The 16738-nt window shown below is 54.4% G+C and overlaps 8 protein-coding genes across 8 annotated transcripts; 5 read left to right on the plus strand and 3 right to left on the minus strand.

Moving 5' to 3' along the window:
• The first annotated feature begins 442 nt into the window (after window positions 1-442).
• On the plus strand, window positions 443-1318 carry POSPLADRAFT_1041022 (hypothetical protein). Its single transcript, XM_024477837.1, has 2 exons — window positions 443-1138; window positions 1200-1318. Exon 1 carries the CDS (start codon window positions 498-500, stop codon window positions 906-908), a length of 411 nt encoding a protein of 136 aa, XP_024336230.1. The 5' UTR covers window positions 443-497; the 3' UTR covers window positions 909-1138; window positions 1200-1318.
• Window positions 1176-4923, minus strand: POSPLADRAFT_1150153 (hypothetical protein; the record flags this gene model as incomplete). Its single annotated transcript, XM_024486388.1, has 6 exons — window positions 1176-3239; window positions 3293-3877; window positions 3935-4015; window positions 4070-4513; window positions 4567-4729; window positions 4781-4923. 6 exons carry the CDS (start codon window positions 4921-4923, stop codon window positions 1176-1178), a joined length of 3480 nt encoding a protein of 1159 aa, XP_024336231.1.
• Window positions 4924-5212: 289 nt separating this feature from the next.
• On the plus strand, window positions 5213-6103 carry POSPLADRAFT_1150765 (hypothetical protein; the record flags this gene model as incomplete). Its single annotated transcript, XM_024486458.1, has 5 exons — window positions 5213-5333; window positions 5405-5517; window positions 5568-5722; window positions 5778-5874; window positions 5936-6103. 5 exons carry the CDS (start codon window positions 5213-5215, stop codon window positions 6101-6103), a joined length of 654 nt encoding a protein of 217 aa, XP_024336232.1.
• A 407-nt stretch (window positions 6104-6510) lies between these two features.
• POSPLADRAFT_1150117 (hypothetical protein) lies at window positions 6511-7934 on the minus strand (the record flags this gene model as incomplete). The annotated part of the gene is made up of 8 exons (XM_024486384.1): window positions 6511-6579; window positions 6637-6867; window positions 6904-7006; window positions 7062-7207; window positions 7333-7401; window positions 7458-7475; window positions 7532-7561; window positions 7626-7934. The coding sequence occupies 8 exons, from the start codon at window positions 7932-7934 to the stop codon at window positions 6511-6513; spliced, it is 975 nt and encodes a 324-aa protein (XP_024336233.1).
• Window positions 7935-8152: 218 nt separating this feature from the next.
• Window positions 8153-9899, minus strand: POSPLADRAFT_1075603 (hypothetical protein; the record flags this gene model as incomplete). Its single annotated transcript, XM_024482836.1, has 4 exons — window positions 8153-9558; window positions 9609-9732; window positions 9790-9840; window positions 9889-9899. 4 exons carry the CDS (start codon window positions 9897-9899, stop codon window positions 8260-8262), a joined length of 1485 nt encoding a protein of 494 aa, XP_024336234.1. The 3' UTR covers window positions 8153-8259.
• Window positions 9900-10078: 179 nt separating this feature from the next.
• Window positions 10079-11505, plus strand: POSPLADRAFT_1172739 (hypothetical protein). Its single transcript, XM_024488194.1, has 3 exons — window positions 10079-10141; window positions 10198-10519; window positions 10574-11505. Exons 2-3 carry the CDS (start codon window positions 10307-10309, stop codon window positions 11420-11422), a joined length of 1062 nt encoding a protein of 353 aa, XP_024336235.1. The 5' UTR covers window positions 10079-10141; window positions 10198-10306; the 3' UTR covers window positions 11423-11505.
• Window positions 11506-12762: 1257 nt separating this feature from the next.
• POSPLADRAFT_1150628 (hypothetical protein) lies at window positions 12763-13389 on the plus strand (the record flags this gene model as incomplete). The annotated part of the gene is made up of 1 exon (XM_024486440.1): window positions 12763-13389. One exon carries the CDS (start codon window positions 12763-12765, stop codon window positions 13387-13389), a length of 627 nt encoding a protein of 208 aa, XP_024336236.1.
• Window positions 13390-14874: 1485 nt separating this feature from the next.
• Window positions 14875-16281, plus strand: POSPLADRAFT_1048762 (hypothetical protein; the record flags this gene model as incomplete). Its single annotated transcript, XM_024479588.1, has 1 exon — window positions 14875-16281. One exon carries the CDS (start codon window positions 14875-14877, stop codon window positions 16279-16281), a length of 1407 nt encoding a protein of 468 aa, XP_024336237.1.
• Window positions 16282-16738: the final 457 nt, after the last annotated feature.

Here is a 16738-nt window from a genome sequence, read left to right on the forward strand (position 1 = left end):
TCCAACCGTCTATCAGCGGCCCGCCTACGCAAACGGCAAGTCCGAGACTCAGGCCCGCGCCTTCTATCAGGACAAGTGCATCCCGACGCTCAGCGCCCCGTCTGCCTCTCAGCGCCCTGCCGACGCCCTCAGGGTCCCATTATGGCTCCTCGTATAACCCGTACTTTGCGGTGGCGACCCCGTTGTATGGTGGACCACGCCCACTGTCCGCCTCAGTCCTAGAGCGCTCCTGGTCAGAAGAAACTCTAAACGAAAGCCCTCTGTCTGCCAGCATTCCTCCCGTCCCTTCACTTTATCGCTCCCCATCACAACGGCCTAGCAGCCCGTCTAGCATGCTTAGTCAACCTTCACGCTCTAGCGACATGACCCACCCCGTAGTCACGCCACCTGCTTTCGAAGAGGAGGCCGGTATTCACATAGACCGACCGCGCCGACTCTCCCTAACCTCGTCGAACCTCGATAGATTCCAGCCCGGTTCACCATCAGAACAGCAGTACATGCCCGATCATGACCCAAAAATTGTGCTACGGCCAACTGCTAACAACTCGATATCGAAGCTGTCCACTCTGAGTCATTCGAACCACACCCTCTCTCCCTACACACGCACCCTCGAGCACTACACCGTCCGCAGTGTTCCGCCCCGCGACGCCACCTCTTGTGGACCTGCTTCTAGCGTCGAGAAGCCGCCAGTGCGGGCCAAGCGGAAGCGCATCCACCACTTGGGCGGGAAGCCGGCGAAGCCTGACGCCCCGCAACGCGATCCATCAGCGTCGCCTAGACCACAGCTCTCCGAGTTTGATGCCTCCGAGATGGATCGTTACTTTCGCGCCAATGACGACCTCATCCCCTTCTACCCCGATCATCTTCCCTCGCCTAATGCTCGACGACATTTCCCCTATCAATCATAATCAGGACTGTATCTTACGCACCATGTTTGTCCATGTATGCTATTGTCATTGGTACCATAGTTCACTCAATTGTAGATCATTGTCCTTGTTTGTTTTCTTTCGTAACGGTTCGTTCATATCGGGTTAAACGGCGGCGCGAGCGGCTGGAAGCCTTCTGCTGCGAATGGCAAAGTCGCCGTCATTGGCATTGGAATTGTCACTATCGTAGGCGAAGCTGCGCTTTCGAACTCCTGTGCGCACGCAGCGCATCAGTGCGTAGTTAAAAGGTCAAGCGACCACCGCTACACCTACGTCTACATGCATACTTGGGAGCCGGCTTGTGTTTTGTCTGGCCGCTGGTATCTGGCGCAGCTGCCGGAAGTCATTGTTGTTGTACGTTTTAGTGAGACCGGTGGAGGCCGGCGAGCGGATGAGGGCGGGTGGTGATATAGTGACGAGCCCGAGGGCGTCCTGGTTGAGTGTCCGCCGAGGTGGCGTCGACGGCACGGGTATCGCTGGTTGGAGAAGTTCCTCGAGATCACGTATCGTGAGCTTGACGGAATCTGGGAGGGGTTTCGGAGGATTCACGCCGGGGGTTTCCTCTATCGAGATATTTATCTTGCTCTTAACAGCGTCAAGCCGACCCATCCAGTCTTCGGACAGGACGGAACGAAGTTGATCACAGAAATTCATGTACGAAGCTTCCGTGATACCGACCAAATTGACGGCTGCTCCAGCTGGAGCTGCTGTCCTGCAAAGCCATTCAAGGAGGGCAACACAACTCTCCGCAGTAGCGGCTTGTAGTGTTTGTGCTAGGTTATGAAGGTGATCGAACAAGCGACCAAGTTCTAGCCGAAACTTGTCTGTTGTCGCTTGTGTGAGTTCTGTTGCTGCGAGAAGGGACAAACACTGAGTGAGTATGTTTGACAGGACTGGGGTAGGGATATTGGGTTCTCGGCCGGAGCGCAGGAGGGTAAGGGCGATAGCGCAATGCAAGTCCAGTCCCATCTTGTCACTGTAGTGTGCTAGAAGCTGCGCCAACTCTGTAAGTACAGAAGACGTGAGGTGCTGGTCAAACATCAACATGAAACATGAGACAAAGGCTGCTGTGGCCTCTTCCAACCCGATCACACACTCCACGAAGACCGTTGATGCGCGCGACGAGCCGCTGGCCAGCTCGAGGAGAAAACGCAGGGACAGGAAGACTTGCGAATGCCGGATCGCGCGCTCTTGTATTCGTGTGCTAGGGTCTTCTATTTCTTGCAGCGCATGCTGGAGCTCCTTCAGTTCCCCGAGTAGGAGCCACTCGCCAATGCCCGCCACGCCTTGGTCGAGGTCGATCAACCGCTTCACGAAATGTGCCTTGTTCTCCGTGTCTAGTACTCTGCAGAACGCCCACAGCTCGCGGAGCAGCAGCGGCATCACCCGCTGCGTCCAGACCGAGTGTCGGCTGACATCCGTGCCTGGCATGGGCAGAAGGTAGTCGACGAGGCAGAAGACCTGCAGGAGATGGTGGACCGGGTCGCGGTCTTCACTGCGCAGGCCGTGTTCCAGGAGCTCTCGAAGGACTACTTCCGCGCCGGGCCTGCCGCCTTCTGCAGTAGGAAAGGGATTACCGATCGCGCGAATGACGTCTATGCAGGCCTGTCTTGTTTCCTGCGCCGCGACGCATGGCGGGCTTGACTGCGCAAACAACATGTCCGCCGCATCTGTGCACACGAAGAGGTCCGCAACACTGGCCGCTAAATCAGACACAGCGCGGCTAGCGAGGAGGTATGTGGGGTAGAGCCTGAGAAGCAGCTCGAGCAGCTCGTTCGCGGTACGAAAGAGCTCGGTCATCAGCTCCTGTGGCTTGCGCTCTGGGGGTTTCAGACTGAAATGGGTCTTGATCTCTTCGGATACCGGTATGAATAGATCGACGAGGCGAGCGATGAGCGAGATGGAGCCCTCTGTCCAGAAGTCCTGGAGCACGCGGTACTCCCCTTGCTCGTCCTGGTCGCCCAGCTCCTGGTCAATGACAGCGAGCGCAACGCGCAACGAACGCATATTTGTCAATGTCAGTGGTCGCTCGAGCGGCCGCAACAATTCTTCAACCGCTCCCGGCAAGCCGTCGTCGGCAACTATGGCTGCCTGCCGCATGGCAACGCGTTCGTCGGAAGTGATGAAAGAGTGAGGCGGCCTAAGAGACAGTATGCACTTGATTAAGTCCGGCTGCAGCATCGCGCGTGGGCTCTTTGCAAGGTTAACGAGGACATGCTCTGCATCAAGGCCTGCACGCCGAGGGGGGTCGTTATCCATCATGCAGTCGAGCCGGAAAATCATCTGTTTGAGGAGCAAGAAGTGGTTGACGATCTGGGGGACGCAACAATCAGTACCATCCAGGTGGCACGCTACCACCGACTGACCTCCCTGTAGCCGTCGACGCCTTGCCACAGCCGGATTATGCTCAAGGCGCGCTCCCGACACACCTTATGAGGATATGCATCCGCGAACGCATACACTGCGAGGACAGCAGCGACACCTATAACAGCTCTCAAGAACGCAATGAAGCCATCATGGATCACCGACTTCAGCGGCCCGAAGAGATAAGGAGGGTGCGGTAACGGAATCGGCATGTTAGGGTTCTCCGCAAGCGCGTTGACCACATCCTCATGGGTGACCATGGATTCTAGCCAGACGCCTAATGATTGCTCCTCTGTGCCTACCTCCCTGATGAAGGTGGCCGCGGCAGTGAGATCGCCCTGTGTATTTGAGAGAGCATCCTCGAAGACCGCCCAAGCTTCCACACGCAAAATGAGCTTGCTAGCAGCTAATTGTGTCTCCTTGCCAGTGTTCACGTCTTTGGAGATTGCGCTGACCAGGCCTAGAAACCACTCGTTGTTCAAATAGCGCGCGATATCTGGGTTAGTCGCAGCATCTCGCAACCTGATCAGAGTCATCTCGTCACGCAGGTTGCCCATGTCAAACACTCTCGTAAGGTCGAGGCTTTCCTATTAGTGTAATCAATACGGGATAAGCACAGCTTCTGCAGTTTTTTTTGGACGAACCAAGAGTAATCTTGCCATGTTCGGATGTTGAGACGCTGCATGAGCCAAGATACCTGCTACAAGGTATGGCTGGTTGCTGTTCTGCTATCGCGTTTCAATGAACGCATTAAGCGACTGCATACAGCCGTCACACACCTTGGATCTGACGGACCGGGTTACGTTCTCGGCGAAGCGAAGAAGGGTTGCGTCTGATACATCGTCGGGCACTGGTCTAGTCGTCAATCTGAATGCCTTCTCTAGATCGAAGTCCTCTGTCTCATTGTCAAGATCCGGATGTAGGTACGGGAAGTCAGGAAGGTCCCAGTCATCGCTGGGGGGCTTAAGACAAAAAACAAGACGAATAGCCAAAGGCAGGGGCGGCGCGTCAGGTATGAGACTAAGCAGCTGTCGTGCGAGGGCAGAGGGGTCAAGCGAGTTGGAAGGGTCGAGTGCCCGCGTTAGAGGGATCGGTTCAAGTGTGGGTAATGGCCGCGGTTCGTATGTCGTTGGAGGTGAAGGCAGTTCTGCCATAATTTCGCCGTAAATAGCCAAGGAAACATACTCGTAGTTCCCTCTCACAATCATTAGACGTGTTGCATACTATTACGCTGGTTAATGGATGAGCGCGTGGGCAGAACTGAAATGCATCGTACCTCGGCAGCCATTGGGACAGAAAAGTCCATTTGTCCTCCGGTGTACGCAAGCACGGTGGGCACGAGCACATTGGTAGGTTTTGGTTTCTCCTTGCTATTCGGTGTTGCAACGCGGTATGCGTTAAAGTAGAGCTCCAAGTAGAACGCTTCGGGTTCTGTGCGACTTGAAGCTCTGTGAATACGGTGAATGGGTAGTCTGGATGGCGAGACGAACCTGACAATATCTGGGTGCTGCACAAACGGCTGCGTGTCTGTGGGGAATATCCTGATGTTCTGGACGCGCACCGGCGAGGAGAAGCGTATGGCAGCCAAATTTGCCGTGCCCGAAGGCTCAAGGGTGCACCACTGCAACAGCATGCTAGCTGCTCATCTGACCGGTGGGGATGAGATAAGAGAGAAAGCGCAGGGGAGTAGAAGCAGGCCCAAGTTCGGCGCCACAGCGAACAATAGGCGCCCACATCTTATAATGGGCGTCTATGTAGCCGGCACCGCAGTTTCAGAACACGACGACCGTCTCTGCGACTCAGGCAATTACCAGCACACTCATTTCCGCTCTCGTCTGAAATAGACACGCATGGCCTCAGTTGTTTCCTCGCCTACTCTGCAAGTCCCAGATGCACTGCATGGGCTTACAATGCGCCAGGCAATGGGCCGCACGCGCAGCAGCAGCATCCTCAAGGTCGAGCAAGTCGGTGTCAATTCGCAAGAAGAGGATCTCGACTCGGCCATCTACGAAAACGTCAACGCGGAGTGGGTAAACCGCAAGGGTGCGTCTCTTTTCTATCCCTGACACGTACAGTACGTGCTCGTCGCTGCGGAAGACTGAAATACTGCGCAGGCGCCTGGCTCATTCACCCCGCCCTGATCTTTGCCGGCAAAATGGTCATTGACACCATACCTGGCATGAGGCAAGACATCAGCTGGTTCCTGGTCAATCTATTTTATCTCGGGGTGAGCTGTTTGACGCTGCCCGAGTTGCCACTGTCTAACTGCCGTGTCAGTTCTCGTATCTCATGTTCCACTGGGTCATGGGGATCCCATTCCAGTCGGATCAGCATGCTGGTGTCTATGACGAACTAACGCTATGGGAGCAAATTGACAGTGGGGCACAGTACACGCCAGCAAAAAAGTGGCTGCTAATGGTCCCCATATTGCTGTGCGTGTGCACGCATTCATTACTTGTGCTAGTCTCTTAATAACTGCATTCAAAGCTTCTTGGCGTCAACACATTATTCGGAGTATAACCCGTGGATGTTTGCCATCAATCTTACTGCACTAATTTTCGTGCTCATCCCTAAGCTGCCTCAGGTCGGATTATCTACTTGTGCTCCTCATTGCATGATGGTCAACTGAGATTGCGATCCCATAGCTTCACCGTCGTCGAGTTCGTTTCATGGTTGACGAAGACGAACCATCGAACACTGGCACTCCTGCTGCCGCAACGCCTCGCTCCGGCTCCTGCACGCCGACCAGTGCCGAGTTTCCCGAGCACAGGCCCTCCCTTGACGCTGTCACTGCGGCGCATTTCGAGAAATAGGCCTCTGCTTCACTTCGGGATTGATGTCGTCCCCGTTCATCTCCCGATTGGGTAATTGTTCTGCTTCTTGAGCAGGAGGACCAGCACGCAAGACCGAACACGAGGCAGTGCCGATTGTCCGCTACTTCTCATTGTATTCAATACAAGGATCTACAGGGTCTTCTCTCTCATAATCGATTTGCGTGACGGACGCTTCCATGCCTGCTTAGAGTTCTATACACACCATACGTACCATAGTATTTCACTGTCACCGCGCTCAGTTCACTCTCACTTATTACCTTCTACTTCCCGCCGTTAGGGTACCTGGATTATGCCGCTGCCTGCTTGAGAACCTCGCTGTACTGCTGCAGCCGCAGACTAGGCATGACGGCCGTGTCAATGTCAGTCAAATTGCCACACGAGTCGGGTCAGACGCACAGGTTTCGCAGCAGCATCATGATGGTGACCTTGCCGATTGTGGGCATATACAGCGACGCCTGTCGTGCCCTGCACGTCAGCTCAAGACTTCCATCCCGCAGTCCGGATCGGCGCACCTTCTCTCTTACATCGGCCTCGAAGTTCTTGTCGGCGGCGACATTTATGCATACGCATCCGTCCTTGAGCAACGCTGTCTTCACCTTGTACGATGCATTTGGCACCGCTGAGACGATGACGTCCGAGAACGCAAGGCACTCCTCCAGGGAGAGCGTGCTCGGGTGCACAACGTGTCGCGGATGATAACGCCGCGCGGCATCTGTGCTCTGCTGTGGCCGCTTATTGTACTCCTATATATGACCGTCAATGAGACCGCGCTGACAGACGAAATGATGGATACATGCCTGAATGGAGTCAATGTCGACCGAGAACACCCGCGCACCGTCATTTGCGAGGAGTGCGGCGAGTGGGCGTCCTACGACCTCTGACCTGCGACGCGTTTGCTCCATACACCTCTCCGCTATAAATAACGCGACTGCCTCACCGGTTGATGACCGTGACCGTCTTGCCATACGCGCGGTCTCCGTATGGCAAAAGCCTATTGTATATGCCGATGTGTTCGAGGCACTTTACGACCGCAAGGGGCGTGCAAGGTAGGATTGACTTGACCGTGCCCGCCGGTGGCTGGTCCTCGACCGCCGGGGCGGGCGGAGCTGTCGACGGGACGGAAGAGAGCAGAGACTTGGGCTCAAGATAGCGGATACTAGTCGAGGTCAGATCATTCCGGCCTGATAGACACTCATGCATCGCGATACGTACTTATGATACAAGTTGTAATGGAATTTGAAGTGCAGTCCCTCAACGTCCTTGAACGGCGAGACAATCTTTGACAATGTTTTCGGTAAAGGGAGTACCGAAGATACACATCTTAGTGACTCACCTGTTGCAAATAGTGGTCCTGCACAATCGGGATAGTTCAGTAATGCATACATTCTTGCATCTTCTGGCACAGACCTGCTGACCGCCGAAGATCGGATAATAGACCTGGCATTCGATGACAGCATACATAAACTGTTCTAGACAAGCTTTCATTTAAGACATTGCCTACCATAATTCCATGCACGTTCTCGTCCTCGTTCGCTTCGATGATAGCCTCCTCTACGCCGTCCCCCTCACTGAGCGTAGGGTCCGCGGCGGCACCAACCCGTCTTAGCACAAATTCTACCCCAAGCGCATCGCATTGCTTCTTGGTAAACTCTGCATAGAACTTGCTCGGTGCAGCAGATGTCGCGAGGATGCCGACAAGCCTTGGCGGCCGAGGGCGCGTAGCGAGTGATGCCTGGATCTCGTCGCGGAAAGCATTCGCGATCGGGTCGGCTTTGAGGAGAACCCCCTTTCCGCTGGCTTCTGTAGACATCGTTGAAGGCAAGTAATGCGGTGTGGAGACCGCCTGAGCTTCGGATACAAATGATGAAAATTGCAAGACGCGACTGACTCCAAGTCGGACGCGATGGATGAGACGCGAGTCACGTGGTACGCGTTAAGGCACAGGCACCCACAGCACCAACCAGCCGGTCTCGGAGATTATGAAACGGAGGTCCAAAATGGCCTATATTACAACCAGAGTAGTACAAGACACGCATCGAGTAGCGTATACAACCAAACACAATAAAAAGGGTGGCTCAATGTCCACTGAAGTCTATCTTTGCACAGCATAATCAGAAGTCATATACTTGCACCGCTCATGCATTGCCCACAGAGTCAGCAGCTGGCGTCACAGACCTAGTAGGCGTAGGCAGCTGTGTGGTATCTTCTCCAGTGTGCCTCCATCCTGCGGAGTCGGGCGAGTTCTCGTGCCGGAGGAGGTTGCGCAGAGCGGGAATACTCGGGACAAATACAGGGTCACTGTTTTCCCCTTGTTGTCCACCTGATTCTTCGATTGGGGCAGTCCCCTCGCGATTAGCGGCGGGATCACCATCCGTCGGAGATGCATAGCGAGAGAGTAATGACTCCGGAGCTCTGAGACCTCCGCGACGGAGGCGGGGCGCAATGACCTGCCTCCGAGCTTCATTAACGTCGGCAATAGACGCCCTGCGGTTAGTCGGATTCGCCGGTGGGGCTGGAGTCGGATAGGTGAGCGAGTACCAGAGCTGTGAAGAGCTCTGGCTGCCCGATGCGCTAGCTGCTTGTTCGTCCTGATCGCCGTTATCCAAGGACGGCGATTGTGAGGGTTCAGGGCTCCACGGGAAAGCACCTCCCACCTCATAGCGACGACGAGGACCAGAGCTTAATGAGACGCGCCTGGGGGGAGGCGGAAGCGGCATGTGATCGGTCACAGACGTCGATGATGATGGCTCATCAGTGGGGTAAGGAAAACTTGGTCTGAATCTCCACGTTCCATCTGCCGACTCTTCAGACCTGATGTAGTCACCATCATGCTGGTTTTGTCGGAGAGAAGAGCGACGGCGGTCGGTGAACTCGTTGAAATCGATGGTCCTAGACCGTGCTGGGCGTCGTACAGAATGCTGTCGCGTCAAAGATGACGCATGCGATGTGCCACCATGGACCCATGGACTTGTCCGGTATGTGATGGAAGGCAGTGCAGGGGACGCTGGGCGGGGGCTATTAACGGACAAGTCACCAGAGCGTCTGTGCTCTGTAACTTCTGGTGAAGCGGCAGCCAGAGTAGTGGGCTGGAACCCATGCAGGCTATCCAATATATCGTAGGCTGAGGTTGTAGAGGTATAGGAGGGGGGAGCATAGGCTTCATAGAGATCAGAGTTGATGCGGACACCTTCGTAGGGGAAGTCGCCCTCGGGTGGTAGACTGTGGCTATCGTTGGCCTCTTCCTCATCCGTAAGCTCCGCCACGAGGTCTGTGTAGACAACGTTGGAACTGCTCCTCGCGGCGAGGCGACTTGCCTGCCGGCGACCATGATAGATGTGGTGCGGCGAGATTTGAGAGCGAAGCATCTTCGCGGCTCGCTCAGACACAAATCGTCGATCGCGGATATTAGCGCGGGTACGACGGTCGGCCATTTCCTGCGGCAACAACTGAATATACTCTGCGTATTGAGAAACAATTGTCGCACCTTCACGAGCACTTCGATGAGTGTGGTAGTGAACGTTTCGCCAACGTCAAGTTCTTCCACAAATGCTTCGTAGGTAATCTTGGGTTCCCCCTCTTCCAACTTGATTCTTTGGATTGCCCCAGTTCTAATGTACAATGATCAGGTTCTCAACGCGCTAGCCTGAAGCGATGACCACACTCACACAAGGTTCTTGAATTTGCTTTGAAGGACTTCGTCATGGTGTCTCAACATCCTACACACATCATGAGTCGTTGGATTCCCGAGCGAGCCTCTGACGTACCATTTACCCATCTTGAGTTCTTCAGAGTGAAGGCGTTGCTAGCGAACACTTCACAGGCTGCAGGAGACAAGGTAGATCAGAGTCGGACAAAGGATTCCTGTGTTTGTCTGTGTTTGTCAGCGGCACTTCCTTGGGAACGGGAACCGAGTACTGGCGCGCCTGTTTGTCCCCGCTTCTCGTCCTCTTCCCTCATCATCTTGCAGGTCGAAGGGATAGTTGCGCACACTTTCTTCCTCATACAGCCTTGTCCTTAGTAAGTGCATTTCGCATAGACTGCCATGACATGCTACAATGCCAGATCACCTGTAGTTGCGGACTACAACTCTACGAGCTCTACATAACCTAACGCCACAGAGAATCACCTCACTTCACTCACTTATATTTCTTGAACCCAACCGCCCACATTTACGGACATACAATGGCCTACGCGCAGCCTTTCCCGCTTGCACAGCAAATCCAACAGATTTTGCCCCAAACCTTCGGGCCAGACCTCGCGGTCCGCCTCATTTGCCCCGAATGCCGAGATCCTCACCCGGATATTGAGGAAAACTTTAGCAGTGGCGACCTTGTATGTGGTAAGTGTGGGCTGGTGCTGGGGGATAGAATCGTCGACACTAGAAGTGAATGGCGGGTGAGTCTCTGCGCTAACGACTGTTTGGGCCTATTAGTCATCTCTGTTTTACAGACGTTCGCAAACGACGAAGGCGACGACCCATCTCGTGTCGGTGCTGCCTCTGACCCGCTGATGGAGGGCATGGAGCAGTTGGACACAACCATCTCGTTCCGTGATGGTGGTTCGGGCATCGCACGCGAGCTGCAGCGCGCAGCGTCCCGTTCGTCCGCGACGCGCGCAGAGCGTAATCTTCTGCAAGCGTTCCGAGACATATCCTCATGGTGCGACCAATTTTCACTCCCCAAAACTATCTCGGATATCGCAAAGCAACTTTACAAGCGCGCAGACGAGGAAAAACTGCTCCGTGGCAAACCCGGCGAGGCCGTCATCGCTGCTTGTATTTTCATTGCGTGTCGTCAGGCGCACGTACCGCGTACGTTCCGTGAAATCTGCAATCTGACACACGTAAGCAAGAAGACGCTGGGACAATGCTACAAGGCGTTGGAGCAGGCGTTCAACCTTACCCAGGGTGCTTCATCGTCGTCGACAGGTCGACATCTCACCACGCCAGCCGCGAGGGGCCCGGAGGACCTGCTCGTGCGCTACTGCAATCACCTGGACCTGCCGCCAAATGTCCAGCCAATCTGTGCAGATATCATTATCAAGGCGCGGGATCTGGGGATTGCGGACGGGAGGTCGCCCGTGTCCATCGCGGGCGGCGCCATATACTTCACTTGCCATTTACTTGGCAAATTGAAGAATGCGCGCGAGATCAGCAATGTTGCAGGCGTAAGCGAAGGCACTATCAAGTTGATCTACCGCCTTTATTATGCAGAGAAAGAGAAGTTGGTCAAGGAGGAATGGATTAAGGAGGGCAAGGCTGATCTGAGCCGGTTACCGGTGGACAACTCGACCAGGTGAAGGGGCATTGGGATGTTTCCTCCGGTAGTTTTGTCGTTGTACCCTAATATATGCGTTACAATATGATTATCATCATTGTTACGACTACGACAGAGGGCGGATGCAAGGGTACTTGGTGGTCCTGAGTTTTTTTTAATAATCTTGCGCTCAACCTATGCCCGTCCGAGGATGCAAAGGAAAAAAAGGTGTAAATGCTGATGAAACACTCAAGCTAGCCATCATAGATGAGGCCGGGGATGTTGGGCTGAAATGGCGCGCAGGCAAAACCCGGCGTCACGTGCGTGACGCGTCGCAATAAGTTGAACCCTAATAGGTGACTTCAAATGCCACCGAGATTAGGATGCCAACTCAGATACTATTATTAGAATACGTCTTCTGTGCTTCGACACAATCATCATGTGCGACAAGATTGCTGAGGATCATACACGTATGGTGCTCGACACCGTCTTGTGTGCAATGCCCAGTCAGAGACATTCTGCTCAGAGGTACCTATGATGTCGCCCCAGGGAGGACCCATACTAGGTTTGCATAGCAGTCAAGGACGCTCGCTCACCCGACTCACCTCACGCAATAGGCGATGGCATGTCAGGAATCTGCCGCCATCACAAACTCTATTGCAGCGGAGCCTGTCGACCGATTTGTATCCATCATGAGCTCTCCTCCCTCCAGCTCGCTCTGATAAGGGTCCTCTCCTCTAGGACCGATCCTCCCTGGCTTGCACGGCGAAGCTAGTAAGCCACAAGGTCACTCTGATATTTTAAAACATATTAGATTGACTCCTACGCGCGCATTACAAGTCATTCGCAATGCCCCACGCATGCGCCTTGTGCTCGGATCCTGCCACTAGGCGATGCAGCGGGTGCTCATTCACGACCGCCTGGTACTGCAGTACACAATGCCAGAAAGCCCACTGGGTGGAACATATATTCGATTGCAACCCAAAACGCGAAATCACAACCGCTGACTACCTCGCCCGTGCTGTCAACCGCAACCGCTTCCCCGAGGACTCGCAGACCTATGAGGACTACGGTTTCGTGCGAGCATTCACGGCCGACAATTGCTCCAAACTTTTAGGTCTTTATATCGGTCTCATGAAGGTCATGCAGATATCGGCAAAGAAGATCCATATGTGGCGTGTTTCCGGAACCCTAATTCAGGAAATAAAAGCCGCTTTCAACAGTTGGCCTGAAAACTGCCGCGGCCAATATTATCCGTGGTTCTTGAAGAACCAATGGGTCCTCGACGCCTCGTTGCCGGGTCCGTCCGAAAATCCTGCTCACGACATAATCGCACGCGTGAATCGCTATGCTGGGGTTCTCGCCAGCCCAGATGTAGAAAGCATGCGACAAATCGTGTCTTCGTGGCCCGAGAGCAAGTCTACCTGTCATGGCTTTTGCGGTATCACTCTATCGGACTGGCACCCTTCACCCACGGCCAAAACCTGGGTAACATTCGGCTTCTGCGTCTGCCCCAACGAGTATGCCGAGTCAAATCTCGCGATCATGTATAAAACTCTTTTCCAGCGATGCACCTTCGACGAATTCTGGCACGCCTACGACGAGTCTTCCCTGATAGCTCTCTTCGACCGACACGGCTTGAAAGAAGATCGTCTCCGCATTCCCAATCTCGAAATCGTCTTAAAGGGCTCTCCACGGGGCTTTTACTCGGTGTGGTACCTCAAACAGTTTGTGGTTGATGAGACAGAGAGCGTGTCCCCGCCATTGTCCGTCTGCGTGGATTACGGCTTCGACAAGTGCAATTCCTCATCGCTCCTCGAGGATCTCAAAGGCATATATAAGCTGCTGTTTCTGGAGGCGCACGTGGATCCGGTCAAGCTGCATGAAGTTTGCATCGCTGGAGACCTCTTCGGGTTCGCGAGTGGGTTCATAAAGTTCAAAAAGGCTGAGAAGAAGAAATTCGCGCGGCTGATGAAGAATCCGTATCCCCTCCCGATCTTAGAGTTATGAGTTGTGCGCCGATAGGACGAAGACTTGCGCGTTGTCATTGTAAGTTGTCGGAGTCTGCTCAGCCCTATATACCCATTGATTCGATTGGGGTGTTCAGGGAATAGCTGTCTATATGCTTCCCATTATTATCTATATGTTTCGTTAACCACCGCCTCCTTGACATCTGAGTGACGAGATGGGGGCGGATGTGTCATATTCATGCATAGTTGAACTGTGTTGTCTTCGAAGGGCATTCAAGTCGACTAGTGGACTAGCGTGTTCCGTGTGTTGGTGTGACTATCTCATTTGACATTCGGCAGCTACATACAGCACCTTCCCGTCCATCTCCATGCGTGTACGGTCCTGAGGCTGCCATCCAGAATTCAGACACGTTTGGATAAAATACCACTGCAATCATCGAATTCGGGTGTACATGGTATGTTTGAGCGAAGTGCCTGTTTATTTCGGATCCGGAACAACATCCTCATCATAGCTGAGCTGAAGCTAAGCTTGCTGGAATAACTATGGTCGAATAGACATCACGCAGTCAACTGCTCCAAAAAATACGGATCATGCATAGTTAGATACCGAGTTTGTTTGAGGTTTATCGCTGGAACACTCTCGCACGTCTCACAGGTGCTAGCCAACTTGAACTATGACTATCGCAAGCGGCCCCAGTCAATAGGTCTCGAGCGGGCATGCGAGGGTCCCTCATTATACGTGTCGCCTCCGGTACCTTCGGTCAAATGGGAAAGAACAGGTATTTGTGGCTCGGGGATGGCATAAGCTTCATTTTTCTAGAGCGACGTTGATAGTTTTCGAGTAGAGCTGACTATAAGGTAGTGGGTATATAGATTGGCATATTCCAGGTTATTTCATTCCAAAACTACGACATTATAATTCAATGCCCAGTAGTAATGTCGTCCGCCAAACTAGCTACTGTCGAACGGCAGTAAGCTGCCGCACGAGGTTGCAGGCCGCCTACCTTTCTGAACAACATCAGTCAGATGAACAGCCTCTTCCGTGAAGGATGTGACCGATTGACCCCTCAAATCAGCTAGCCAGTCCCTCCTCACGCCAGTCCGTTTCGAAATAGGCTCTTCTCCGGTCATGAGATCTTTCACACATGCATGAGACCGAAGGCTCTGCAGACAATTCCGACGAACGCGCACAGATGCAGGAGTCGGACTCGCAGCTCGGAAAGTTGTCTGCCCACACAGTACGGCAGGAAGGACCCAGCTCGAGCGGGCGAACCGCTCGTAATTACGCAAGGCGGGCGCTAGAGAGCGCTGTGGACGAGTCGGGATTATTCGCGTACCCGCGACGCTTACGTGAGACGGATTGCTGAGCCCCGAGTGACTCTCTTCCGGCCTGACGGTCATGAGTAAAAAGCGCTACAATTGTATAAGACGCCATGCCCAGCGATTTATAACCCGTTCTACCTGTTCTACCTACTCGTCATACCTTCCCTACCCCAGCGCAAACGGCGGCCAGACATAAGCTATCATGGACTTGCACAAGGGCATCGAGGAGGGCATCTCCGACCTCGCCCTTCTCGACATGCTTACTGCTCCAGATCTTCCTACTCCCAAACGAGCAATGAGAAGAAGGGACTCGGACCTAGACCCTCTGCTCCTTGCGGCAGCGGCCGCGTACGGACCGCACGTCACTCGCAACCATTACGCCCATGACTTCTTCCCTGCACTGAGCGACCCCCGTTCCGAGGGGGCGTACGACTGGACTCGATGGCGAGGGGAAACAAAGCAGGAGCGCAAACCCCGTCTCAAATATGTCAGTAGACAGGCCCCGCGAAGCCAGAAGCTGAAGGAGGAGAGGGAGAAGGAGAACGGGCAGACCAAGGACGCTGATGTTTTGCGCCGCTCAGACAACCTTCCTCCCAAAGTTCTAGTGGCCACACCATCCTCCTCTGCAGCTCCCTTACGGTCGAGTACCGATGCCGCCGCATCTCCGGTACCCGCTCCTCCGCAAGATCTCGAAGTCAAGTGCATGGCCCGTACCCGGGTCCCCACTCCCCACGGCCCCGTCTTCCTCCACATATACCACAATAACCGTGACAACAAGGAGCACCTTGCAATCGTCGTGGATCCGGCGCAATACCTAGACGATTCCCCCGGCGCCCCTGCTATTCGCAGCCACTCATTAGATGCCGTCTGGTCGGAAGCTGAGACGGAGATGGACCGCATCACGCGTGGTGCGTATGTCGGACGTCTGTCTCCCTCTTCGCAGATTCCCTCAACACCATCCGAATACCCCGACACCACCACGGACGCCATCCCGTCTCCGCTGGTTCGTATCCACTCCGAGTGCTTTACGGGCGAGACGATCGGCAGCATGCGGTGCGACTGCGGCGAGCAGCTCGATGAAGCCATCCGGCAGATCTCGCAGCCAATCATGCTGCCGTCCTCCGCCCCAAGCTCAGAGCCCGTATCCATCCCGGGGCGGGGCGCGGTCGTGTACCTCCGCCAGGAGGGCCGCGGGATCGGCCTGCTCTCGAAGATCCGTGCATATAACCTACAAGACCTCGGGCACGACACGGTGACGGCGAACCTGATGCTCGGACACAAGGCGGACGAACGGGGGTACGAGATCGCCGCGGCGATCTTGCGCGACCTGGGGCTCGGGACGGAGGCGGGCGAGGGCGTGCGGTTGCTGACGAACAACCCGGACAAGGTGCAGGCCCTGGAAGGCGAGGGCATGCGGATCGTCGAGCGGGTGCCGATGGTCCCTCGGTCGTGGCGGCGGAGGCAGCACGCGCATGCGCAGGGCAAGGAGGAAGCAGCGGGCTTGACGATGATTGGTGGCGGGGAGGTGTACGGGGAGGACCTGGACAAGTACCTGCGGACGAAAGTGCTCAAAATGGGGCATATGTTGCCCCTCGCTGAGGATTTGTAGTCGTGATCTATTGGCGTGGTCTTCGCCCTACTTATTTGATAAATATGCTGGACTTGGATTCGGCAGACATGTTGTTAGATACTAGAGAAGTGAAAGAAATGATACAGAATGCTGGAATATACAAGTCTGTTGCTCTACACTACAGTGGGATTATATATCACATCTTGGAAAGTCGAAGATCTGCGGAGTGAGGCGTCCACAGGCAAGCAGACAGCCACAGCGTGTTTCCGTCATGACCGTGAGCTCTAAATTTTGATGTCAGCGGCTCCGAGTTGCAGCCCTCAGGTCGCTCAAGGGTCTCAGTATTCGCTCTTTCAGTCATAGGACATCCTCAACATTATATTCCTGGGAAGATTATGCAACTTTCTGCTCAGACCTATAACACGACTAGATTCACGGTGTGCCTTGTATAAGCGGAGAACGTTTGCGCTAGAGTCCATGAGATGGGGTCGCTGTA

Source organism: Postia placenta (genome assembly GCF_002117355.1).
Source record: "Postia placenta MAD-698-R-SB12 unplaced genomic scaffold POSPLAscaffold_12, whole genome shotgun sequence".
Classification (NCBI taxonomy): domain Eukaryota; kingdom Fungi; phylum Basidiomycota; class Agaricomycetes; order Polyporales; family Adustoporiaceae; genus Rhodonia; species Rhodonia placenta.

Coding starts and splice junctions, on each gene's coding strand:
- POSPLADRAFT_1041022 (XM_024477837.1), top strand. CDS start 498: ATGCCCGATCATGACCCAAAAATTGTGCTACGGCCAACTGCTAACAAC.
- POSPLADRAFT_1172739 (XM_024488194.1), top strand. CDS start 10,307: ATGGCCTACGCGCAGCCTTTCCCGCTTGCACAGCAAATCCAACAGATT. Junction 10,520..10,573: donor ACACTAGAAGTGAATGGCGG/GTGAGTCTCTGC, acceptor TCTGTTTTACAG/ACGTTCGCAAACGACGAAGG.